Source organism: Engystomops pustulosus, chromosome 6 (assembly GCF_040894005.1).
Source record: "Engystomops pustulosus chromosome 6, aEngPut4.maternal, whole genome shotgun sequence".
NCBI lineage: Eukaryota > Metazoa > Chordata > Amphibia > Anura > Leptodactylidae > Engystomops > Engystomops pustulosus.
Genome location: NC_092416.1, coordinates 75,853,194 through 75,881,158, shown reverse-complemented (window position 1 = coordinate 75,881,158; position 27,965 = coordinate 75,853,194). Strand labels below are relative to the sequence as shown.

The window sequence follows — 27,965 nt, the reverse complement described above, 5'->3', positions numbered from 1 at the left end:
TGGTGTCCAGTTGTCTCCCGGTCATTCACAGCATACATGCATCATACTACAAAACGTACAACAAGACCTGTTCATAGCTGCTTACAATCTTGGATTTTTGGTCAGTATTTTACCTGTATGTTGTATCAACACTGAGATTTGCAGACGCTAATTCGGCAGGGGTGAGCCAGGCGGGCAAGGTAGTGCCAGATACCCACTTTGTCCATTCAAATAAACCCGGCTCAATGCGAATTTTGCTTTTATTATCTTGTTTGAGCCCTGGGGAATGTGATTTGTATAGGTCAGTGATGACATTTTTGTGAACTATAAGCACATACAATGTCATACATACTGCTTGTAAGTCTCATTATATTTACTCTAGTCACATCCAAAAAATATATATATTTGTTTTGTATTAGCTCTAGGGCTTTGTTCAAATTTAGCTTTTTGGACCTGTTCAGCCTAAATGCCAGGAAAGATCCCAGAGTATACTCTGAACACTATTCATATATGTTATCTTTATGCCTAGTAGTTATCCTCTCTGCACTCTGCATCTGTTATTTGCAGTTTCTCTTACCTAGCTACTGGGACTCACTCCTCCTATATGATACCTATGCAGAGGATAGGGCATAACTTATCACTAAGACCCTGACCGATCAGCAGGTTATACCCTATCCTGTGGATAGGGCTTAACTTGATTTGTGGGAAAACCGCCAGAGCAGAGAGTTTGGTATACACTATTATAGTTATTCAAGGGGTTGGCTGGTAAGAACATCCCTTTTAGTTACAGTATAATACATATATTATTAATGTAAATAAGCTTGAAAGGCTTCTTCAAGAAAAAAAAGGCTGTTGAAAATGTCAACCGTTAAGGTGCAGTAGGGTGCCATTTCATCTCCTGTAGATGTGAACCTAAGCTTGTACTTTGACCACACCCACCTGTCAGTCAATGTAACAGATAGAAAGGGCTATAAGAAGCTACAAAGGAGAAGAATGTCTGTGGCTGTCTCTGTGCAACTCACCTTTGAGAATGTTGTGTGCAGTTTGGACACAGCGCAACGATGGAGAACAATATACAAAATCTACAGCAGTGTTACTTTCCAGCAAAGCTTCTCCTGTAATACAGATAATTGCCATCAGAAAAAGTAAAGCAAAACAATTGAACTGCTAGGAAACAAGTGCAGAATACGCATTGTGCCGACGCAATTCTATAGGCACATGTGCGTCCTACGTGTCTCTTGGGTATCTACTGCAAACACACTACAAGCTTTATAAAAATTTACAATGTAAAAACAAATCCCTATAACTTACCAACTAATTTTGCTTGTGTGCATCCAAAGACAGTTATGGGCGCATCCTTCTCATAGTCTCTATATCCGCCACTTCTCTGCGGTAAGCTAGGGGGCATATTTAGGTTTGTTCTGATGTAGCGACCTGTAACAGCACAGAACAAGGTAAGGATCCTACAAGTTTTGCTTATTTTATAAAAGCTCTGTGAAGGATTGTTATATGTTTAAAGGGGTTATGCCACGAAACAATTGACTGCAAAAAGCTGTTAAAGGTTAAAATATTTCAAAAATCTATTGGTAATGGTTACCTGGAAGTAAAAATACATTTCTATTTGTTATTATGATGCTTTTTTTTAAAAAAAAGTTTTTAATATTTCAACACACTATAACAATAGGAGTACACTTCATTCCATCAGGTGCAAATTCTTTTTACATTTTCCATATACACCTATTATAAGAATCCTTAACAGCTCATTATGAAGATACATTATTAATCTTTCACAAATACATATAAATATATACATTTTTTAATTATTATATCCCACTACTTCTCCCTCCCCCCCTCCCCAACGACTGGCGAAACCTAGTTAGCCCCTGTCTATACTCTCTTTCCCTAATTCCTCTATTCCTATATACACTTCTTATTTCTCCAGAGCTTCCTCAGCATCAAGTGTTCTCATATGATCCATTCTAGTTCGCCACACTTGAGACCTAGGTGGGTCTTTGTTTTTCCAATTATACAATATCACTTTACGTGCCATTAACAGCCCTTCCAGGGCCTCTCGTTTGCCCTTCCTTGTACCACTTAGCCCAATTTCTGTTCCCAAGATACAATTTTTAGCACTATATGGGACACTGCAACCACTGAGCATTCTTATGCCCTCTATTATGGTTTCCCAGTATCGTTCTAATTTTGGGCACCTCCATATCATATGTATTAAATCTGCATCCACAAGCTCACACCTTGGGCATCTCTCTTTCCTCGATTTACAAAATTTATTTAACAACTTTGGTGTATAGTGCACCCTATGCACCAAAAATATTTGAGATATCCTATATGACAGATTTTTGGTTGAGCGCTTTATCATACACAATGAGTCATTCCATTCCTCTATTGATAGATCCGGCAAGTCCTTTTTCCATTTCTCATAACAATATAGTGCATTTCCCTCTATTTTATCGCTGTCCAAACCCTTACATAATTTTGATACCAAACCTTTAGAGTTTTTTTGCAACCTCACCGTGTGCAAGATCGGATGTCGTGTCTCCCTAAAGCTTACTCTTGTTAAGGACGAACTGAAGGCAGACCTAAGTTGGGCATATCGTAGCCAATCCCTATCCTCCAGCTCGAATTCCTGTGTCATTTCTGCTAATGTTTTAAATCTATTTTCGTGTATTATCTGGTGCACATATTTCACCCCTTTTTCACCCCAAAATCTTGACCCATCCAGTGGGGCTAGTGTCCATTCCCCATTTCCCCATAATGGGGTTTCTTTTATAAAACTCTCCCATCCTAAATCTAACTTAATTTTTTCCCATACCCAGTGCATCAGTGTGAACAGTGGATATTGTTCTTTAAATTCTTCCTTCGCCAACACTCTTGACTCTAGCACACTCCATATATTATATCCCTCCAAAAAATCATACTCCCTACCAAGTGTGTGCCTAATTTTCATAATATCACAATCCATAATATTTTGTAATTGTGTAGCAATAAAATATTTATTAAATTCGGGAAGGGCCAATCCCCCTCTCTCAATTGGTGCGTATAGTTTCTTAAGACTAATTCGTGCCCGTTTTCCCCCCCAAACCAGATCCCTCAAAAGATTCTCGAGCAGCCTAGAGCCTTTTTTCATTATTACTATTGGGCTATTCTGATAAACAAACAATACCTGAGGCAATATTACCATTTTACAGATAACCAGCCTAGCTGCCAGTGGCAAGTTCATTTTCTTCCATATTTCTATTTTTTGTCTTATTTTATTCAACATGGGCCACACATTCAATTTAAGATAGTCCTTCAAGTTCTTACTAATCACTATGCCGAGGTACTTCATTTCATAGACCCTGTTCAGTTGCGCAGTTTTGAGAATTTCCCCCTCAGTGTCATCCAACAAGAGATATGAGGATTTGCTCCAATTAATGGCTATACCAGATAAAGTACCGTGCTCACCAATAAGGTCAGTTACGGTCTGGAGCATGTTTCCTGAGTGATCCAAAAACAGGAGCATGTCATCCGCATATAGATTCAATCTATCTTCATTCGGGCCTCTAACGAACCCTCTTAACACCCCCTTGTCTCTTAGTTTACAAGCCAGGGGCTCCAGTGCCACCGCGAACAACAAGGGGGACAGGGGGCACCCTTGCCTTGTTCCCCTATGTAGACTCAGTGGAGCTGAGGCCCTCCCATTAATACTTACTCTCGCTACGGCCCCGCTATATAAAACTCTGACCCATCTAATATACTGAGGGCCAAATCCCATCCTTTTAAGGACAGCCCAGATGTACTCCCATTCGACGCGGTCAAAAGCTTTGACCGCGTCCAATGAGACCAACATCCTCCTGCCCTTTCTCTCACATGGAGTCTGTATATTCCACCAAGTTTTTAAGATGTTATTTCGAACCGATCTCCCTGCCATAAACCCTGTCTGATCTTCATGCACCACACCCGGTATTACCTTCTGTAACCGATTAGCTAAAATTTTTGCCAATAGCTTATAATCAGTATTCAGCAGGGAGATCGGTCGATATGCTTCAAGCTCCTGGGCATTTTTCCCCTCTTTCAAGATCAGGGTGATAAGGGCCTCTCTCATTGAGTCTGGTAGCCTATTTTTTTTATGGGAGATATTAAATACCTCCAACAGGGCCGGCAAGAGCAGATCAGAGAATTGCATATACACCTCTGGGGGGATTCCATCTGACCCCACCGCTTTACCCTTAGATAAGTTATTTAGTGCACCCCTTAGTTCAGAGAGAGAGATTGGGCCGTCCAGCATCGCTGCCTCTTCCAGTGTTATATTTGGCATTGGGATATTAGCCAGCTCCTCTTCAATTTTATCTTCCCCTATACTAAGTTCGGATGAATATACCTCCTTAAAATACTCCATAAATTCATTTCGAATATCTGCTTGAGTTCTTAGTAATTTCCCATCTCTTGCCTTTATGGTACTGATTATTTGTTTAGGGGTCTGATTTTTAATTAGGGATGCCACTCTCTTCATTGAGGTGTATTTGCCCCCTATCATTCTCCGAGTTTGTCCTTTTAATATCAATGATGCCTTTTCCATACATAATAGTCTCAAATATTCCTGAGCCTCTAACCATTGGTTATTGTTTTCTTCAGTAGGGTCTGCTAAAAAATTTTTCTCCATTTCCTGCACCCTTAATTCAGCCTGGGCAAGATTTACCTTTCCCTTTTTTTTAAAATAATTCACACAGCCCTGTACCGAGCCCCTCAAGTATGCCTTCAGTGCGTCCCAACTTACTCTTTGATCTTGCTCCCCCTTCCAGTTCTTCAAAAAGATCTCTATATCCTCACGTATTTTACTTTCCCCCTTGACCAAGTCAAACAGAAAAGGTTTAATTTTATAAAATGTAATCCCGGTATTATCACCATTAGTCAACAGCAATGACATGGGGGAATGGTCTGACAATCCCCTTGCTCCTATATCCACCTTATCAATAAGACCATATCCCCTCTCATTTACTAGAATTAGATCAATTCTTGAGAGAGTGCTGTGTGTTTTAGAGTAGCATGTATAGCACTGTCTAGTCGGGAATCTCTCCCTCCATACATCCCGCAGGCCTAACTCTTCTATTGTTCTACCAAATTTTGTAATATGACTATCACGCTGGTTAGATCCTTTTTGTACTCGATCGTTCTCATTCATCACCTTATTAAAGTCGCCCATCCAGTATATTGGAATATTATTAAGCTCATCAATCTGGTTCCATACTTCAATAAGTACATCCACAGGGGCAGATGGAGGCAGGTAAATTCCCACTACCACTACTTCCTGCCCGTTCAGTAAGCAATGCAAAATTACATATCTGCCCTGTGGATCCACTTTTGACCAAAATTCATGGAACCCTGCTCGTTTATTTATCATTAAACTAACTCCTCGTGCATAGGCAGAGAAGGTTGAGTGAAAATAATGACTCAGCCAGGCCCTCTTTACCTTATATGTTGTTTCCTTCAGTAAGTGAGTCTCCTGAATACATATAACATCCGGTTGGTACGATGCACACAGGTCAAATACTGCTCTATTTTTAGTCCTATTATTCAGGCCTCGCACATTCCACGAGAGTAGCTTGGTCATAGGAGCATAGGATCATATAACATTACACTAGGTTCTAGGTTCACCAGTCGTTTCCCTCCCTTCCCACCCCTGTTTCCCCTCCCCCAATACCCAGGACTTTTTCTTCCTGAGTTCATCCCAGAGCACTACCTCTGCCGGACCAGAGCTACTAATGGGCCGCCTCTCCTAATATTAAATTTTAAGGACTCTCTCTGCCCATTCATTAGCCTCCATCGGGTTCTCAAAAAAAAAGGTTTTTCCTTCGTGAATGACCTTGAGTTTTGCCGGATACATCAAGGAGTAGAGGACCCCTCTACTCCTCAACCTCTTTTTAAGGTCTACATAGGTGGCCCTTTTTTTCTGAATTTCTTGAGGATAGTCTGGGAATATCATGATTGGGGATGAATTGTATTCCAATTTCCCTACTTTCCTCAAGCTCTTGAGAATATTATCCCGATCCCTTGGGGATAGGAGACGCACCAGGATACTCCTAGGAGGCCCACCCACTACTCGCATCTGAAAGGGCACTCTATGTGCTCTATCTACCATGAATGCCCTGGTACGTATCTCCTCCGAGAAATTTTTTTCCAGCCATTTGGACACAAAGTCCACCACCTCCTCTCCTTCTACCCCTTCCGGGAACCCAACTATTCTTAGGTTGTTTCTCCTTGATCTATTCTCAAGATCTAACAGCTTTTGTTGAACTAACTGTTCTGCTTTCTCCAGTTTTTTAACCCTTTTTCCCATTTCAACAACTGTATCTTCTACACTGCTTATTCTAGTTTCTGCCTCACCTATTCTGCCGTTAAGTGCACTTATTTCAGTGCCAATGTCATCTATTTTGGTTTTCATACCCCCTATCTCCTTCAGTACCTCGCCTACTGCCAATGTACATTGTGCTATCTGGGCTGAGATATCCTTGAGAGACAGGGGCTCTTCACCACCTATCGAATCCTCTACACCAGTTGATTCCTGGCCTGACATAGATTTAGCTTGAGGATTTTCCGAGGGACCCCCACTTTTCCATTTTTCTTCCATCTTATTCCCTTTATCTTTCGTTACCCCAGGAGATTGCAGGAATTTATCTAACTTCCCCTCTTTTGATTTAGCTCCCGGGGAAAGTCCCCCTTCTGATAATCTGCTCTTCATTCCTGCTTTATTTTGTCTTTTACTTCCCATATTCACCTAGGGAGTTTTACACATACAAGATGTCTCAGTTCTCAGTAGGGCAATCCTCAGATTAGTGGGCTTGAACACTACACAGTGAAGCTAGTTTAGGCAATTTAAACAGTTATATAGGAAGGGTTGCAGCAGCCAGGCGTTATTAGTACCGACCAATACAACACAGTATAATCACCTAGCATATGATACATATGATAATGCAAAATGTCTCAGTTCTCAGAAAAGCAGTTCTCGAGTTTGTGAGGTTAAACGCACTCTTGCAATGATATCACAATATAACACGATTTCTATAACAGAGCGGAGCAGGATTCAGCAGGCACGCAGTATAGAAAACAGCAGTTATCGATAGGCCATCCAGGTTAATACGATTTAAGCAACAAACAGTGTAGCCAGGTTAGCCGGTTATGCAGCAGGATTACAACATCAGGGTGTTTTCAATTCAGTACGGCACCGTATATCCACCGACCATACCATGCAGCATGTCTCAGTTCTCAATAAGACAGTTCTCGGGTTAGTGGGATTAAGCAGCACACAGTATATCCAAGTTAAATAGTTATGTAGAGAGATTGCGGCAGCCAAGCGTTGTTAGTACAGACCCCTACAGCATAGCATACCCATTGAGCATAACATATAGAAATGACTCAATTCTCAATAGGGCAGTTCTCGGGTTAGTGGTTTTGAACAACACACGATGTAGCCAGATTAGACAATTATGTAGACGAGTTGCGGCAGCGTTGTTAGCGTTGTTAATGCAAGCCAGTACAGCACGGCATATCCACCAAATACACCATAAAAAATGTCTCGGATCACACCAGGACAGTTCTCAGATTAGTGGGATTAAGCACACTGTGACAATGATGTCACAATAAAGCGGGGTTAGAGTGTTGTGTAATAGAGCGGAGCAGGGGAGCACATTAGCATCTCATGATCTTACCACTCCTGGAGCCGTAAAAACGCAATTCAGGCCATCCTTATGGTGATGTCTATCCCTGGAGGCTTACCATGAGCACTTCCAATTGTTGTGTTTGACCTCGGCGATTCCACTGTGAGGGAGACACTATGCACTTAAGCACAGCTCTCCCCTGACAGAACGCAGAATGTTTTTCCTCGCCCGGTCCGGCCTCCAACCTATCCACATCACTTTCAATCACCTGGCGTTTCTCCTTCAACGAGGGCTCCAACGCTTCCACCGCGCATCAGCAGCAGTTTGTGCCCGCTACTCCGTCCTCACAACGCTCCTCAAATAGCTCGCAGTACCCGGCACAAGTTGCTGTGGTCCCAGCTCATCCGGTGTCGGCCATCCGCAACGGAGAGGCGATGTTCCAGCCCACCGTAAGCCCTTAGTCCGGCGTCGTTGCCTCGTGCATCAGCACGTCGCACACGTCATGCTCCTCCTACCAACACCACACTCCTCTTGTTATTATGATGCTTGTTCAGCCTCTATTCTGCTCCACACAGAAGCAGATGTGGGAGGAGCCTAGCCAGGCACATGCACAGCACTGACAGCGGCAGTTATTGCACATCTCAGTGCTATAGAGCGCTCAGCCTTCAGAGTCTCCTTCCACCTGCTGTGCTCAAATAGTCCCTGCATTTACTGATCCAATAGAAGTCCAATAGAAATGTGTCATACGCCCCATGTTAAAAGTGCACCAAAAAAAGTTGGTGCAGTCTGTCAAAGCAGTGCAGGGGGCACCAGATTCATGAAGAACGTGCACCAAAAATCCGGAATCTGGCGCCCCCTGCACAATATACAGGACACTGCACATAGTACACATGTACTATGTATTCTCACAGCATCATGGTCGGTCAGGCTGAAGTCTAGGTGGGTGCAGGGGAGGCAAACCCCACGTGTATCGTCACTCCAAAGTGCCACTTACCCCTGAGACCTAGCATGATGCTGTGAGAATACATTGAATTGCAACTAAATCACTAGATAGATATTTATGAGATAGAAAGATATGAGATGGATAGATAGATGACAGATGATAGGACTTGGATAGATAAATAGGTGACAGCTTCTCACATGTTACTGATCTTTAGCCCTGTCAGGGACAGGGGCCCCTTTGCAGGACAGCATGGAGAGACAGTGAATGGTGGAGAGTACAGGAGGAGGACTGCATCAGGAGAGGTCAGAGCTCAGCCTGTTACTTGTGTATCTTACTTGTGACCTGACTAATGGTGGAGGGAGGAGAGGGCTGCTACATTGCTATGATCCATGTTAGGCGAGGACTCCTCTGTGCAGAAGATAGTCATGTCTGTCTGCAGTTACCTTGTATCTGCTGCTGTAGGCTCCTGTGTGACCTGACTAATGGTGGAGGGAGGAGAGGGCTGCTATATTGCTATGATCCATGTTAGGTGAGGACTCCTCTGTGCAGAAGATAGTCATGTCTGTCTGCAGTTACCTTGTATCTGCTGCTGCAGCCTCCTGTGGAGCTGGTAAGCAGAGGACATCACAGCACAATCTCTGCCCCTCCTCCTCTCTCACTTCCTATTGGCTGCAGTGTGTCAGCTGATCTCTCAGTGTGGAGAGGAGTAGTGCAGAGCAGCTGCTGACTCCTTGAGTGCAGACTCGGCCAGATCAGCTGTTGCTCAGGGACACAGCTACCACTAGAGGGCGCCAGCAACCAGGACAAAAGGAGTTATCTCAGTAAGGCTGCAGATTTTGTAATAAGTGTAAATGGTGAAAGTACTTGTCACAATGCATTGGACCCAATTACAGCCATTTGCTATGGTGACACAACCCCTTTAATGAAAATGTTTTTATTTTTTATATGCTTGTTGAATGCTGAAACTAAGGGGACGTTTGACTATGGATGAAGCTGATTAAACCAAGGAATGCCAGACTCCCTGGGCCAATGTTTACATATGTCACAAGTGATTTACAATCAGAGATCGTAATAGACGCTTGGGAATTATCCCCTGTAGTGCATGGCTGAGCTGGGCAGGAATCATATACAGGGCATTAGAATGGCAGTGCGCAGGCCGGCACTGCTCAGTACACACTACATCATAGAATGGAGATGCTCCGGGTAGTAGTGATGTCAAGGGAGGGGCGGAGCCTCCGGGAAAGGGGTGTGTCTTTCTACACAGTATCCTCACAGTGCAGGAAGTAGAGCTGTAATGGCTGCCTGTCATTAGCCCCAAATCGCATAGAGAAGGGGCTGGGGACTGTAGGGGATCTCCGGTGATAGTGCAGAAGGTGGCTAAAAAGGCGATAGGCGGTCTCAAAAAGGGGCTGGATTGGGCAGGCATATTGGGGCCCGCCCAGTGGTTTTAAAAGCATTGGGGGCACGTGGAGGGGCCTCTTTCCTTCTGCCCTCAGGACCGAGCGATGTGAAGTCTTGATCTCCCCCTCTGTGCCCTCTTTTTGCCTACCCTCACTATGGAATCCCTGGAGTCCAGGTGCTGGAAAGAGTGGCAGCTGAGGGGTCTATATGGCTCAATGCTCTGCTACAGAGCCGCGCAGATGCATAAGCCCTCCCTCCTGTAGCGTGCCCCAGAGGCCCCCACATCTGAAGTGCCGGCCAACATCATCATCATCATTATCAACATCATCAGCAGCAGCCGGCTCGGTACCCGGTCCCTCCAGCCTACCCAGTGCTCCTCACCTCATCAGCAGACGGCCCAGCACAGAGGAAGACTGAATCCCCGGCGCTGCGTCCAGAAGAACAGAGCGGTACAGCGCGGGACAGGACCCAACGCTTCCCAGGGTAAGCGGCACAGCGATGCTCCACATGCCCTCACCCCCCCCCCCTTATTTCCCCAGCAATGCACCAATTTACCCCTGCCCACCTCCCTCCGACCTACTGTTCCCCAACAGGCCTCGATTATCGCCCCCTCCCCATTATGCCATGCGCGGCGCTCCGCCATTGCCTTGTGCCCGATCACCCCTGTATAATCCAAGCAGGCCTCAGGCCTATGGCAGGCCTCGATTAGGCCCCAGACCCCTCTCCCCCTCACTCCACGCACAGCGCCACCCCCCATGTCCCTCTCCACCCCCTCTCTCTCTCTTCCCCCCCTGTCCCTCTCTCCCCCCCCCCCCTGTCCCTCTCTCCCCCCCCCCCCCTGTCCCTCTCCCCCCCACCACTCTGCGTCAGTTCCAGGTCCTCCTGGGATTGTTTAACTTTGCTTGTAAAGTCAACTCTACGCACCGCGCGTTCTCACACTGATATATCCCTAGACAAAAAGGCACACTGAATGTAGCCCTGTGGCTACTATTCCCGCTAGTGATAGCTCTTGAACTTTGGGGACCCCTTCTATGCTACTTGTAAGATCCGTTTCTGGTCAGACAATATCTCGGTGTTGCCGCTGATTCTACACTTGGTGCTGTGCTACCCGTATTTCAACATTTGGCAGATAGCAAGACATGTTTCTGACACTGTGAATGACATGGCCAATGCCCTGTCTCGTTCCCAGTTCCAGATATTCTAGAGATCCACATACTTATGGAATCTGGTCGGGAATGCCCTAGTTATGGAATCTGGTCGGGAATGCCCTAGTTATGGAATGTGGTCGGGAATTCCCACACTATTTATGGAATCTGGTCAGGAATATCTAGAGCACCTGATGAATAATTCATTATCGGAGTCAAGGTGGTGGAAATATGCAGCAGCATGGAACTAATGGTTAATTTTCTCTGGTGGTACCAAACCCATGGAGATGTCTTCTATCTTTATTTACACCCTAGATGGGCTATTCTCTAATAAAAGGCTTTTTCTTATCACTGGGCAAAAAGCTAGAGTAGCAGGATTAGCCTTTAAATCAAATGGTAAAAGGGTTGGGAAGTCTTGCACCACACTCCAGATTCCCGTAGACCATTGGTTTTGCGTTTGTCATCCCCATTTAAAGCGGTTTTTCCATAGCCTTTTTCGGTCTCTCCGCATTGCCGGATTAGTCCCTTTAGCAGGTTAACTCGGGCGGATTTTTGCACGGATATCATCCAATCCTCGGTAAAGTCCATATCAGATACTTCAGACCCGATGTTTTGGGAAGGTCACCTGTCGGTATGTCCTGCCAACGGTTTTTAACCCAGCCCAGTGTTCCAGGTCCGGTGTCCCATGTCGGTTACGACTCGCGGCTTCTCCCAGTGGGTAATAATTTCTTCATGCATGAGTCAGGCACCTCTTATGCATTTCCAGTTCAATTAAGAACCCTACCTTATTAGGTTATAATCCACAGGAATTGTAACCCAATCCTTCTTCATTGGTGCAGCGACCACCGCCTACTCTTATACCACCACGGTATAAAATCTCCTGGTCAAATGGAAGTCCGATTGTTTTAATCTTTCAGTAGGCCAGACCTTAACCCCGTAATTTAATTTAACTTCCCCTCCTTTCCCATAGTTTTACTTTCTAATTTTCAGCATGTTTGGTTAGTTGGGTTTTTTCTTGTTATACTGGGCGTTGCGGTAAATGTCTGTTCGGCCATACGGACTGAACTTATAACTGTCAATACGCACGGGTGCATTGGTGCGGTATACACATAATAAGATGGTACCAGGTCCTGGCAGAAATAGTGTAGATCAGTCAAATCGGGCAAGAACACTCGGTTGGGATAATTTTGCTGGGGGTAACAACCTCAGTCGGCCAAATAAGGGGGATCTACTCCAAGTAGGAAGTTCTCTCGTTTTACAACATTTGAGGTCGATGTCACATGGTCTGCAGTTTTGGTGAGGAGTCAGAGATCATAAGGCAATCGGAAGAGCTCATAGTATTCTTTATATAAGAATCTCTACACATGTGGCTTCTATAGGCAGAGAAAGGGACAACTGTTATCCCTTAATGGTGGTTGGAGTTAATATGGACACGATTGGCTTAGACATCATTTTGCTTGGTTTTCTGGAATGTGGGTGAGGAAGGCATCGCCTTGGGCTGTGTGGGGGGTTGCAGCCGGTGTTAATTTTAAGGGGCTGCTCCATGGCGGATTTTCACATGCCCGAAGGTGAGATGAAGGTGCCCACATGACGTCTGATGCCATTCGGGTGAAAGATTTTTGCTCAAGAAGAAGCAAAAGGCCCAGATGGGCATGAAATTTATTCCAACTATTTTGCATTTTTTCTATTGGTTATTTAATTAATTAATTGTTTCTCTAAAAATAAATGCTGTGCCCCCCCCCCCCCCCACATACCCACAACAAAAAACATGGTGAGGTGTCCATTGATGGCTGGTTTAATTTTGGAGGATTTAAAATGTCTGGGTCAAGAGCCTGAATATTTTGGGATAAGTTTACAAGTCCCTACAGTCCTAGTAGAACTCGTAGGGGGACTGTGTGTATACATGTGTATGGAGGTGAGGGGGCTCCACAGGAGTGAATATGAAGGTTGTAGCAAGGTGAGGGAAGAAATGTATGTTACATGGGACTGTATGTCAGGCAGGTGCTCAGGTGGCATGAGTTGTATGTTACATAGGACTGCATGTCTGGCAGGGGTTGAGGTGGCATGAGGTGTATGTTACATGAGACTGCATGTCTGTCAGGGGTTGAGGTGGTAACAGATGACATCCAGTGATCGCATTAACGCCTGTACATACATTAGCAACGCTTGTATATGCAGTTTTACTCTTTAAAAAAAACTGTCAGGTGTATAAATCCGCTTGAGAGTTTTCTCCTCTCCCCTCCAATCCTGCCTGCGGAGCTGCAGTGGATTCCTGCAGCCTGTGGCCTCAGCGAGAAGGTCATCTGACTAGAGCACTGATAACAGTGATCCTATGGGATCACCATAAGATCACTGTTATATGTGATCTTCACAAACAGTATCTAAAAACACGTAATATATTACAAAAATTCAAAAACGCCCCCCCCCCCCACACACACACACACCAAAAAAAATTTAATTAAATTTCTTTTTTAAAAAAGCTTTTTACAAAGCAACCATCATGGATTTGCAGTGTCAGCTACAGTATGGCCACTGGGGGGAATACAGTGTATGTTAGCCGCAGTCTGGCGCAGGGGGGGGAAATAGTGTGCGTTAGCCGCAGTCTGGACATTTGGTGTCAGTGGCATTAGCCACAGTCTGGTGGTGGGGGGTTTCGCCGGCCGCAGTGTGGGTAGGGGGTTGGTGGCGTCAGCTCCAGTCTGGGCAATGCATGATGTAACATCACTATAACTGCCTCAGTTTGCTACTTAAACACAGAAGATACTGACAAATGATGTATATAATGTTGATACACGCTATTTATATCATCTATAAATTATATACTTGTATCATACTCCCCCTTGGCTAAAAATACTCCTCAAAAATAGTAAGAGGAGTATTATTACCCTTCTAGAAAAATGTTAGTTTGCGATACTACCTATTCCAAGGAAAGCGATGTCTAGGCTTGCATGGCATCACTTCTCCACAGAGATTGAGATCTTATACCATATTTCAGTCTGTGATTTCTTTGAGCTCACTCAGTGGATTTTATTAACAATTAGAGATCATGAGGTTGTGTAAACAGGGGCAGAACTTAACAGCTCTTTCTGCTGAGCTGAAATAATCTGACAATGTCAGTACTTGGTTTACATACATTTAGCTTTGCCATTCTACATTGGTTACAAATTCTGCAAGGTTACCAGCTTTCTGTAGGCCCTGTATGTTGTATACATAATGTATGATTGTAATACAATCCCCATTGCTACATCATTGTGTAGAAGGAAAATGCCTATAAATATAAATATCAGCTATAATTGATTGCATTTACCTTTAGCATCAAAGCACTGTGATAGCCAGTATTTCCCGAACACCACGTCCATTCGTTCACCATGCCGACACACAAACAGGCAACGTTTCTTGGGGCCTGGCTGATTAATTCGCAGGGGCTAGAAGAGGCAATAGATATGTTGGTTACAAACTATAGGAGGACTCTTGAATGAGATCAGTCCTGTAATGTACCAGAACATGCATTTTTCTTTAGAAATTACACCAAACATTTCCCCTTCTGCACTATACCTTTGCCCCATCTGATAGCATTTAGTTCCTACAAAGTGTGGTTGATGAGACTTATGATACTGAACCAAAAGCAAATATAACAACTAAACTATTTTTTCACTAAATCTTCCAAATATAAACATGAAAAAGAAGCACACTTTATCAGTTGTGATTTTATGACCGGAAGGTTCCTCATAGATGAATATCATTAGGTTTCCACTTGCTTACATGAGACACCCAGTTACCACATCTGTCTTTTATCTCAATTGTCGCCCACATGTTGGTATTAAGTGTTATTTCCTCTCCACCCTCACATGTCTCCTGACCTGCAACGCCTGGCAGAGGGGATCAAAGGGACCTCACTGCCTCACAAATAAGTGACTTGAAATCACCATTACTGGCAATAACCAGCATCTACTTAAGAAGACATGGACTTCATTATTTGCCTATTGTAGAGGAGCAAACCTATAACACAACATTAACTTAGCAAAGGCCCTTAAATCATAACTCAACTTTTAAAAAGTTTTTCATTAATTATTTCATGAATCCACAGTATAGGTGTCAATAATAAACTTTGTAATGTATAGAAATTTTTTAAAAATGCTTCTTTGTCCATTTTTTTCCCCCTCCATTAATGCTTTTCAGTGTAGCTTAGCTGAAAGTAGTCTGTAGACAAAAGGGGACAAATAAGGAGGAAAGACTAGATTTAGTGGTGTTCCTATAAATAGCATTTAGAAATCAGGGGATATGCGACTATCAAGACTCTTGTTATTGAGTGGGAAATTGCAGGTCCCCTTTTGCTGCCCTGTGATGCCGACTTCTGGCATCAACTTGTTGTTTTGCCATACATACCATGTACATCAGTGAAGCACATGGCAAAGTGGATAGGTGATAAATGTTGTTTATGGAAGAACCCCATTAACTTCTCACAGTATTTTTGATCTATCTGTGTAGAGTTGTGTTTATTAAGAGAATAACTATCCTGGGCTGTAAGGAGTCAAGTTTTTAGAAAATTTAGCAACTTCACCTTATCTGTTTGTTCTCTGTGTAGGACACCTGCAGTTTATTTGCTAAACCATTTTCTGCACTGTACTGACTAGATGCAATCACGATGAAACAGCGTATACAGTTGGGAATCTTTTCCTTTTGGAAAAGATATACCGGTTTGACTTTTATTCCACATCATTTCATTAGGCTTTCTGAAAAAGTCATGCTTGATGTGAAGGGGGCAGCTTTACAAGGTAGTTAAGAGGTTTTCCTTATCCCATCCTGGAAAAGATATATGCATATCGCCCAGAATCCCCAGTGGAGCCCCAGTGGAGGCAGCCTTAAAGGAGTTGTCCGGGCTTAATCAAAAACATATAACTGGCCGGGGGGGTCTAGAAAACAAAAAAGAGCTTATACTTACCTTCGTAGGCACTCCCGTTTTCCTGCGCTGCCTCCCATCGGTGCAGACTCTTCGAACTGTCATACAGGTAGGTTGATTAGAAAGTGAGCCCCATTGGGGACAGGTACTGATTTGGCAAAGCTTTGTGCAGCGCTACGTAATTTGTGTGCGCTATATAAATAAAGGAATTATTATTAAATGTCCATAAGGAGTTTTCTTACTTCCCTGATGCAGTTATTTTTAGACACAGTGAAAAGTATGTAGGAGGGGGTGGAGGAAGGAAAAAGCTTATTACCTTAATAGAATGTAGCATCCGCTAGTTTTGTGGCATAAAAGATTACTAAGTGCATGCATCTTATCATGAATTATGCACCTGATTGTGGGGTATCATGCTATGGGAGCAGTGATGACACAGGGACTAGCTGTCTAGCTAGCAGATAACCAGTTACAAAACTGAATGGAACAAAGAATGTTTATTATAAAAGAATATTGATCATTAATATTAAACACCCTATGGGAATCTGTAATCACGTCAACATGTGAAATTCCGATAACTTTATCTATGCAGATAGAGTTGAAAATAATGGTAAAGCAGGAAGCCTCAAGCTCCATCATTCATTGTACCTCTACCACAGCAGTGAAGTCAAAAGTGCAGATGACTGTTGCAATGGAATGTAGAAAGTTTCAGTTTTCACAGAAAAAGGAAAAAAAAGGTGGTTAGGGGTCTAACACAAAAGGGAGCATAAAACACAAAAGTCTACAAAAATGAAGAGAAAAGGGGACATTTTAAATGGGAGGCATTATATATTATGGGGGACACTAAGAGGGACATTATATAGTGAGTTACGGACAGGGTTTGTGAAAATTTTCTGCAGTGCACGCCACATCTTTTGTCCCTCTTTCACCATCCCAAAAGTTGGGAGGTATGAACATAGCTAAATGATAGTATTTTCTAATTCTAGCATAGTAAAGTAATGGTATGTTGTGGATGTCAACATTGCATAAAGACCACTATTCCCCCAATTTACAAAGTTGCAAAGAAAACGCCTGGTCCTGGGATTTAATTCATTGATTAGAGCCACTAGATGGCACTAATTTACAACTGAAAAATAAATAAATGTCCTAACTCACAACCACTGTACTAAGTCATCTGTAATGGGCGATAAAGAAGTGATGAATGCACATAATGGAATGTCCAATGACGTGCAAGAGAGCGCAAACCTCAGAGTTACACAATTAGCTGGATACAGACCGCATGCTGCAGAACACAATGGAACTCATGGAGCTAAATGAGAACCAGAACTAATTTAGAGAAGTGCAGGGTAACATGGAGGAAAGGTCACTTCCAGCTTGCAGGTCATTTTTAACTTGTTAAAATTTCAACAATTAGTTTCAGTCACATTCAGATCCTGGTTATAAATAACTAAAACGGAAGAGAAGGTGTCCTGGAAAATTTTCCCATCTGAGTCTGTGCTAGAGACAGAAATAGATTATATGTATATACAAATAAATACACATAAGGCAGTCCCCAGGTTATGTAGAAGATAGGTTCTGTATTATTTTCATTACTGTGACTGTAGGATTCTCATAGTTTTGTGCTGTCATTGGAACAAGGATTAACAATACAGTTTCATTGGATACATATTTGATAACTTTTATCTTGATAATTGCAGACTGGGGTTCAAGTTCAAGTTGATTCAAGTAAATTACCAGTATCCAAAGAGCTTCACCAGAGGTCACAGTGGGCACAAAGGTCTGTTTGTAACTAGGGGTCATCAGTTAGCCTGTATATACAATCATTATTAATGAATGAGAAGACTTGTAAGGATGCCTTGGATGACAGCACTGTAAGGGTCATTAGGAATGCAATGTGTCACATGACAGAAGCAGTCCAAAGAAAAGCCCTGGGTCCAATAGCGGCTGTAGTGTATATGAATATAAAGAAAAACATGACAGAGTCTGTCAAGAGCATTACGATAACACACTGCTTATAGGAAAACATTGGGTCAGACACAAGCATGGAAAATGTAAGATCCTAATCACCCAATGGGGGTCACTTAACTTAGTTTTTCTATTATTTTTTTTCTTTCCTTGCACCTTTTTGGTTGTTTTGTGCCTTATTTGAGCCTTTTCTGTGCCAATAATAATAATTTTTATTTATATAGCGGCATCATAGAATGTAGCACTTTACATATTATGGGGGGACACATACAAATCAAATAAGGCTTTAAAGAGTAAAAACATTGTCATATGAAACAATTGGAATTGGACTCTGCTCGCAAGAGCTTACAATCTATGAGGAGGAATGGGGGACACATGCGGTATAAGACTTTGTACAATGGTTCAGACATTCTTTAATGGCTATTAAGCAACCTATTCCATAAGAATTCTATTCATCTAAACAGGGCAGATGTGCTTGTTTGATTTGCACCTTCTTTGGCGCATATCGTCTGAATTGTGATGAAAAAGGTTGCAAAAAGGCAGAAATTGCACCATAAAAAGGCAAGAACAGAAAAGTGAATTGACAGATGTAACACAGTAAAAAAAAACTTATGGTAAGCAACACAAAAAAAAATAAGAACAAAGAAATCTAACTATGATAAATGATCCCCAATGAGTTGTATGACTAGTGATACAACTTGCATGACCACACAACAAAAATCTGTGCTTGTCATCAACATAAAAGATGAGATCCAGAAAACACTTCCAAAAGGATATACATTAATATTTAACTCTACCCAGAACAACATGATGTTTGACAGTAGTGCATAAAAAACCACAAAATATTATGCACCACCTTAATTGCCGATGGAGAACTTGGGAATGTTATGGGGTGGAATTTGGAAATAGTATTGTTACGCGTCAGCATTTTGACAAAAAATAACTTCTAACATGAAGCCATTCTGTAACAACCTCTTAGTCATAGTATGGAGGCCTGTTGTCAGCAGTAATAGATAGGATCTTAAGTTACCATTGTATGCAGTGATTTCAGAATAAGAAGGTGAAAGTACATACATTAATAAACATAATAGTTGTGACTGTAACTGGAAAATGAGAAAATAAATGGGAAACCGGTAAAGTATGTAGTATTCTACATCATACATCTCATAGTTTAACCATGAAGTGCATGGTAGGTTTGTAACTTTATATTGCCAGCTGTTTTATTACGAGTTATTATATTGTCGCTTATGTCGTCACCGGTACTTACATTACTAGTTACAATATCACATGCTATGATGTCATATCACAGGAAGGGAATATAGTGACTCACAGCTGTGCAAAGTAACATGGTGACAATGGCTGAGGGCACCAACTCCTCAGCTGATAACTGTGCCATTATATCTCACCTGTAATTATCTGCCGCTTACACTTCATTTAGCTGTTTCCTTCCACATTGTCTCAGACTCTCCTTCTACAGTACTGTATACTACTGTATTTCTGGGGTTATACATTAATGTGTTTAGCAGCAGGAAGACGGCGGCTAGAGGATTTAACTCCTCAGGGCCCTATATTCAGCATGGCCAAGGTCTAACCACACAAGAGGCTGCAGATGTTCAAATTGAGCATGTACACCATATTAACATAGGAGGGCCTCTTCCCACACGGAGGAGTGGATAATATACTTTTCTCCTGACATCCTCTGTGCTACTGAATTCCCCCTATACACACACAGGAGCATTACACTGCTCTTCATACTTATTCTGTTCTGTGGGAAATGCATCTAACAGTCTGTGAACCATCCACTCAATCAGCTCTTATTTCTTTTTTCACTACTGTCTGTCCTTGATCTTCCTAAAAATCAACATACGCTCCTCTGAAATACTCGGTTCTGCTGGCAAAGTCATATGTGGTTCTTTCTTCTCTCTAGAGATTCATAGATGTCTCCTGCACACCAGATATTTTCATAGACTACTATCAGACCCCACATAAGAAGGAGAGTGCTACATAAAGCACCGGTGACTACGTTATGTATATAGAAGGATATTCTTATTGACGTGTTAGGATGCATTCACACAAATGTATGCCCACCTGGCACACATCGGGCGTACTGCTCACCCCTCCCCTGTCCATAGAATATAGAGCCGCACGACTGTTCTTACGGACAAAGATAGAGCATGTTCTATCTTTTTTGTGGCCATGGCAAATTTGCGGCCGTATATATGTCCCCCATACATTTATGTGAAAGCAGCCTTACATTGTAATATTCTGCAGGACTCACCTGCATGGGTGGGCAGATAATGGTGAGTGAAGCAGTGTCCACAAGGCCCTGGTCATCTTGTCGCCTGTCAAGTAGTCCATCGCTAATAGGGTATGACATGGTGCTCGCCATATTAAGCAGAGAATATGACCTGCAAAATACAAGGGGCATTTATCATTCACTTTTGGCCTGTCTTTTGTTGCTGCGCCTTTTGCACAATATTTAATATATGATTTCGCTTTCAACGCTCATTATTATTTTTTTCGCTCAATTTGGGCACAGCTTTTGAATCCCAAAACTTTTCCAACACTTCTCATTTCCGGATCCTTTTTTTTGGCACATAATGAAACCAACAAAAAGCAAGTCTGCCAACTTCTAAACCCCTTCATGAATGTACTTTCACATTTCTGAGGCTCATCTGTTTATCTTACAGTGCGCCACAATATACATCACAGAGCAAATCACCACTAAAATCAGACCTTACCCATGAAATACCCAGGTGCTACATTCATCAGCCTTTGTGACATAGTTTTCAGGTAAGAGGCCTGAACATCCAGTGGCAAGGGATGATCCATAAATCCAACCTTCACTGGTATTGGTCTGTTCTCCAGGGGACATGAAAATGAAATCTCCAGGCGCCAGTTCAAGTTCATCATCATTTTGCGGAAGATACGGATACAAAACCTGCAATGTCTGAACACAAAAGAACACAATCTGCTGAGTGAAGGAAAAGGAAGGAAGGAAGCCAAAAATCAGTAAAGACCCAATATTACTTACATTTGAGGTTTTGTAACAATTGTATCCCGCCTAAGCAAACCACTGTAAACTAAACATCCTAAGCAAAGATCTATACATTTACCTGCACTCATACTGTGCAACAAACAGCACAAAAATTGGATTTATACTGCTGATCTGTGTACTCCACAAAGATGGGGCATATACAATTTATTATTAGTTTTTTGGTGGACTTTTTCGTTTCTGCTCCTCGTGCTCTTTAACACAATTTAGCCATTTTTCCAACAATCACGCCTGTTATTTGGTCAATTTAGGTGCAGCTCTTCTATCTCGACATTTTTCCTACACTTTTTTGCACATTTTTGGTGCATAATTATACCAACAAAAAGTAGGTCTACCAGCTTCTAAACCCCTTCATTATGGATCACAATATATTACGGTGTGCCACAATACAACATCACTTTGCAAATCACCTATAAAATCAGAAGCAAAAAACTTGCCCCAAAAATAATGAATGCCTCCAACTATGTCTAGCCTGCATTTATTGTACCAACCCTAAGCTGCGAGACGTATTTGGTCTTCATTTATTGCAAGGGATGTTACCATCATGAGCAAAATCTTTGCAATGTAGCAGAATGTAAACACAGGGGCACATGCATCTTAAGTCTTTGTGAGCCTTGTTGCAAATAAGCATCTTTGAAGATTCTGACAATTCTTAGAAATTTTGTAGACAGAAAAATAAAATATCTTCAATTATATATCCCCCATAGTGCTTAATTTATCATATAACAAAGGACTGAGGTGAGTGTTCTTTTTTTTTTTCTTTTTTTACTAGTCAGATTTAGTCCATGGGAGGTAAGAGGGCTGCATATAATTATTCTATGGGGAGAGGGGGATGCATATAATTCATCCATGGGGGAAGAGGGGGCTGCATATAATTACCGTATATATACTCGAGTATAAGCCGACCCAAGTATAAGCCGAGGCCCCTAATTTTACCACAAAAACCTGGTAAAAACCTAGATTTTTTTTACTTGCATATAAGCTGAGTGGTTTTCATCACATACTCGAGTATATATGGTAATCCATGGGGGAAGAGGGGTTGCATATAATCCATGGGTGGGGGCCTGGGCATTATATAATGAATCTGTGGGGATAAGAGGGGCTGCATATAATACATCCATGCCGCTATGTGAGTTTACTGCAAAGGGGCCCACTGGGGCTCAAAGGCCACCTGAAACCTGGAGCCGCCCTGAGAAAAAACTGGAAGGTCTGTATTACATTTCTTCAGGACAAGTTTCAGACGAGTTTCAGATTCTAGAGCATAAATTTACTTGGTAATGTAGAATCTTATGGGATATGTAAAGCCACATTGTTTTTCATCCATCTTTCTTAGACATAGTAATACACAAAATGTTTTTTTTATCTTACTTCATGATTGATATATCGGATGTCTCTGGAAAATATTGTTGCCACCCAATCACATCCCAGGTTTAAGTCGATGTTCTGTGCTAGTTTTTCAAGAGTGGGCAGGTGATTGGATTGGAAGTGATATGCCAGTGTCACATGTAACTGCTTCTTGTGCGGCTCCACCCGAACATCTGAAAACACACAGGATGCAGACGATCATTCCCAATTATAAAATTATCCATAACTTTACCATACCCTCTCCGTAAGTAGAGTAGGAATACAGGCGGTCCCCTACTTAAGAACACTCGACTTACATACGACCCCTAGTTACAAACGGACCTCTGTATGTTGGTAATTTACTGTACTTTAGCCCTAGGCTACAATAAACAGCTGTAACAGTTATCAAAGGTGTCTGTAATGAAGCTTTATTGTTAATTCTGGTTCTTATGACAACCCAACATTTTTAAAATCCAATTGTCACAGAGACCAAAAAAGTTCTGGCTGGGTTTATAATGATAAAATATACAGTTCCGACTTACATACAAATTCAACTTAAGAACAAACCTACAGACCCTATCTTGTATGTAACCCGGGGACTGCCTGTACTCCTTTAATTAATCGGGTATTTATAGTAATTAATTTTTTTCTATAAAAACATATCTATGACTTATAATCTATATGATCTATAATTTATTTTTAATCATAATCTATTATTATTAGACAATTCTGTCTTGGAATATTAGATTGCAGTAATAAAGGAAAATCATACTATTTCTATGAGGCTTAAAAGGGTTGTGGAGAATCATTCAGGAACAACGCTAAATTGGTATCTTTATGATGGTACCTAGCACCTGCATCTGCTATATAGAACTGAGAAACCACACCAGAGGAAAAAAAATGTTTAGGATAAGGGTTAAGGCATCGGAGACTGGCATTAGGGACACTTATGGAGAAGTATGTAATATGACCTGGAAACACAATATATGAAATTACCTGCATTGACCTAGCTATATGAAACAGTTCAAACTATGGTGGAAATACTGCACATAACTAACCTTGTAGGTAGGTGGTCCACAGCTGAGTGGATCCTGAACTGGCAGCCCAAGCTGGTCTTGGAGTTCACAGGATGTACTTCCTAATTTAGTGGGGCTATTAATGTTCATAGGTTAATCCCCAAAATATGTTGAAAAAATGTCAAAAAGTTTATTTAAAAAGCCCCAGACAGCAGCTAATATTTGCTGCTGACCAATAGCTTTATTCCTCAGGTAGAGTCTTTATCCCACTATAGTGGGCCACCTACCTACAGGTAAGTTACGTGCAGTAGTTCTGTAATTCCACATTTTCGTGAACCATGTGCACTGTTTTTAACTAACAGGAGGAACTCCATCTTACTTATACTGGGGCACCTTCCTGGCTGCACAACCCAAAATCACAAACGCAACATGTTCCCCTCACCCGTTTTCATCAATGCTTCTTCAGCGAAATCTGCTGCAAATTTCTTGAGAACCTCGGCGCAGTCTTCGTTAACAAAAAGGCCGATGAAATTTGACGATGTGTACAGCTCCAAGGGCAAGGGATTAGGGAATTTGGATTTCCAGCGGGAGACTGTTGTCTGTAAAGCTTCACACAGTGCGTCCACGCTCTTATCTTCACACTGGACAGAAACAAAGAACAAATATCAGCGCAATGTAATCGTATTATATGCTACTGGATATTTTAGATTCAATTACCGAAACCAGAGATCAATGGAAACCAGTGGCATTTCTTAAAGGAACAAGGCTGCAATGTACAGAACCTACTATACATGAATAAGTCCCACTAGCCATGCCAGTTTAGAGTAGTTTTCTGTCTTTTGTTCTAGTTTGTTCTTATGTGTAATATTTGTGAGCCCTTAATTGAATGTAGAGCGCCATAGACGGTGCACTATTTAAGTGGTTCACACAGACAGAAAAGCACTATATACACCTATACCAGTGATGGCAAACCTTTAAGAGACCGAGTGCCCAAACTACAACAAAGACCCGCTTATTTATCGCAAAGTGCCAACACAAAAATTTAATTTGTGATTTATACTTCCTTCTCTGTCACAGTTTTCATTGATACCGGCACCTGAGGACACCAATAAAGCAGAAAATAGTCCCAGGTAGTCCTGTCACTTTAAAATACCTCTGTGCACAGCAAGTCCTGGGCTGTCTGGGACTGCAGGAAGATACCTGGAGTCATCTCTGGTGATGGCCTGAGTGCCCGCAGAAAGGGCTCTGAGTGCCACCTCTGGCACCAGTGCCATAGGTTAGCCATCACTGACCTATACAGTGGGACACTTTGTGCAGGGATCCCCACTCTCCCCTGAATGTGGAGGGTGGAGTGTACAGCCGGGCCGGCGATTGTCACATGGACAGTGACATCACCAGGTCTCCCCTCCTGCCGACTGACGTAAGTGTATGTGTAGGGAGAGTTGCAATTTGCTGCATCCACTCCCCATAGCTGTCCATTGCCTCCGTTGAGCCCATACTGTACATCGTTCAGGTGGAGGTTGCAGGATGAAAAAACGTTGCTTGCCACATCTTTTCAGCCTGATTTTTTTGGTGGACAGATTGTATAGTGACCAGAAGGTGGCAACAACTATCCCTCGGTCTCCCACTACTTATCAATGTATACGCTAAGCGCACACGACGGGTGCTTTCCGACGTATAAGCGCATACATAAAACATGGTGTGAACTTAGCCTAACCTAAAGCAAGCAACAAAATGTGTCAGTGCCTTTCTGTCTTGCCAAATACTACTGGTATTTCCTGCACACTGAGCACCACTCCAGGTACTACAAAGTTGTGTTATAGCTGACCGCACTTGAGTGATGAGAGGAGATGAAATGATTGATGCAAGAGCATAAGGGGTAGCAGCCATCTGTATCTGAGGATAAAACTAAGTGGAGCAGTTCTACCATGCCACAAAATCTTAGGATGTCACATCCCAGTCTTAAGAAAGAAAGAGTATAATGCACAATGATGCATTATACTGAAAGGTTATATTACTTTAAATACACTGTCGCACATTAGCATCAGATACAGTGATGTTATAGGAATCCACACTACATCTCATTAGGTCTGGATGGCTTTGTGGTCAGCCACGTTTTCCATGGGCTATATATCATTGTAGAAATAAGCAAACCTATTAGCTTGTTCAATTTGGTACCAATCTCTCAATTTTCAAGCACCAAATAGAATCTGAATCGTTTCTGCTTTGCAGAAATGAAGTTTTGTGGAGCGAACACAGTCATCCTCAAAGGGATGGTTCAGTCTCGTGTCAAAGACTTTGCCCTCCATCTCGGTAGCTTTCTCTATTTCTATGATTGTATTGTGCCTATTATGGGCTTTAATAAAATGTTTATTAAAGTTTTATTTTGTGAAAACTATTATCTTGATGTGAAAGCTATTAAAAACAATACAGCAAAAGTAAACCTAATAGCAAAAAGTTTTTAGTTCATTATATCATACAATGCAATAGAAAAAAGAATAACCCCAGGGTATACTTAGAGGCACACAGTCTTTCAGTTAAACAATGTATAATACAATGTTCTGCATCTTTCCCATTTACTCTTATATTTGGCTTCTCCATTCGCTGCCAGTGGTTTGGGAACCATGTATCAGCACAGGTAAAAACTAATAGTCTAGGGGAGGAAAGAAGTTTGTAGTGCAGCTTTGTTTAGTTCATAGTGTAAACTAATGCATTGTAACACCGCACCCACAGATAAATTGCTGTATTATGACTTTATTTATGATCTTTAAAGACTTTAATTTAGTTTGAATAGAATAAAGAAATGCAATTCAAGTGCAGTGTGGAGAAGCCTCTCCTGATGGCAGACGCATTGGGGCAGATTTACTAATGGCTTTGCAAGGCACTTTAGTCGGACTGTGCACGTTCTGCATGGCTAAAACGGCTTGCACAGCTATTTAAGAAGTGTCGCACGCAGCCCTTTTGTGGTGCAGCTGAGCTGGCTTCCATGCGTCACAAATTAGGGAGTGGCTGTCGGACGGTCTGACTGATCGGGACCGAGCGCCATATTTAACTTTCAAATTGTGTTGCACGCCCTATGTTAAAGATGCACCACAAAAAAGATGGTGAATTCTGTCGGACCAGTGCGGGGAAGCAACACACTCATGATTTCAGGCGCACAATCTCAGAGAATTGCCGCACGCTGCATTATAGACGGACAATGCACTGGTAAGTAAATGTGCCCCAGTGTGTGAATGCTTCCTAAAGATCTATTGAAGTATATTTTATCTACGTGTAGGCCTCACCACAATATACATCAGCTGTTAGAAGCATTCAGATAACTGCTGTGACTTCCTCATAATCTACCAAGGATAGCACCATGCATTGTATAGTGAGCCCATTCACATGACAGGAACTGAGTTACAAACAGGTCATGTGACAAATGGGTGTAATACACAGACCTATGAAGAGGAAGCAAAATCCGAAAGCTGTGGCTGCTTCAAACCGCTTATCAGTATTTGGGTACATTCACACGGACATGTGTTCGCCCAACCGCAGGGCGTCAGTGTGCTGAAGAGGAGGAGGGATGAGCACTACAATAGCTTCAATATAGGACATGTCCTATATTCCTCCATGTGCAGTCAGGGTGCTAAGACAACGTGTGTTCACCGCACCCTGACCAGACACCCCGGGCGTCAATGGGAACTATGTCGGCCGCAAATGGTGTGGCCCGATATCGGTCCCCCTCATGTTTGTGTGAATGAGCCCTGAGGTGTCAAACACCTACATTGAGATTTGAATGACTTATCAAAAGAAAAAAGAATCCTGCAATACCCCTTTAATTAATGTATTGGTTCAGTTATTAGACCTCATTTGGACAGTGTCTCAAATAATAAAAATCAATATTTATTTGACTGCCCATGTAAGGTCCAGAAACTGGACAGAACCATCAAATCAAGCATGATAGACACTTGCTCATAGCTCCAGGCACTGTCACTGTGGTACTCATCTTATATTTGTTATCAATGACCACCTTCCTTCTAAAATCTACTTTTATAATTATGCTAATGAGTCTGAAGAGCTCTGGGGTCGTTACCAAAGCCCCTAAGTGCTGCAGACATACAGGCTGTTGCAGTTTGCATGCAGCACTTCCTCCACTGTGTGCTGAAATTTCCTCTGCTGCAGTGAGATTACATCAGGCAGCAGGAGGGGGGAAAGTTTTAGGGAGCAAAGGGGGAGGGGGAGACAGTCAAACTGTATATGAAGCTGCAGTACTGAGGGCTTGTGTAAACCCCCTCAGATCCCTTCAGGCTCATTAGCATAATTAATTACTACAGTCACAGTGCCTGGATCTATGAGTAAGTGTCCCTGTTTTATCGTGATGGATTCTGATTTGCTTCAGTGTTTTTGGACAACGTTCGATTATGCAATGGTACTTGGGCATTAGAAGCATATGAAGTGTCACATAACCAGTTTACAACACCTGAAAAATCCACTTGACCAGATGCAGGGGAGAGCAATTAAGTGTGTGTTCACAAACTGCATTTCAACTGCATTGTAATCAGTTCTGATGTAGATTAAAATGTAGT

General features: G+C 42.3%; 1 protein-coding gene and 1 long non-coding RNA gene across 3 annotated transcripts in view; one reads left to right on the top strand and one right to left on the bottom strand.

Moving 5' to 3' along the window:
• Positions 1–27,965, bottom strand: part of UBASH3B (ubiquitin associated and SH3 domain containing B) — a 96,632-nt gene that overhangs the window by 15,676 nt on the left and 52,991 nt on the right. For both annotated transcript variants that reach the window (XM_072156636.1, XM_072156637.1), the window contains exons 4-11: positions 23,840–24,038; positions 22,406–22,575; positions 20,724–20,932; positions 20,261–20,390; positions 14,428–14,545; positions 1,291–1,413; positions 1,002–1,094; positions 114–258 (exon numbers count right to left, since the gene is read on the bottom strand). In XM_072156636.1, the coding sequence (XP_072012737.1) occupies positions 114–258; positions 1,002–1,094; positions 1,291–1,413; positions 14,428–14,545; positions 20,261–20,390; positions 20,724–20,932; positions 22,406–22,575; positions 23,840–24,038 (1,187 nt within the window). The remainder of the gene's footprint in view (positions 1–113; positions 259–1,001; positions 1,095–1,290; positions 1,414–14,427; positions 14,546–20,260; positions 20,391–20,723; positions 20,933–22,405; positions 22,576–23,839; positions 24,039–27,965) is intronic.
• Positions 9,827–27,965, top strand: part of LOC140135315 (uncharacterized) — a 71,118-nt gene continuing 52,979 nt past the window's right edge. Inside the window, exon 1 of the long non-coding RNA XR_011856496.1 lies at positions 9,827–10,458. This is a non-coding gene — a long non-coding RNA (uncharacterized lncRNA). The remainder of the gene's footprint in view (positions 10,459–27,965) is intronic.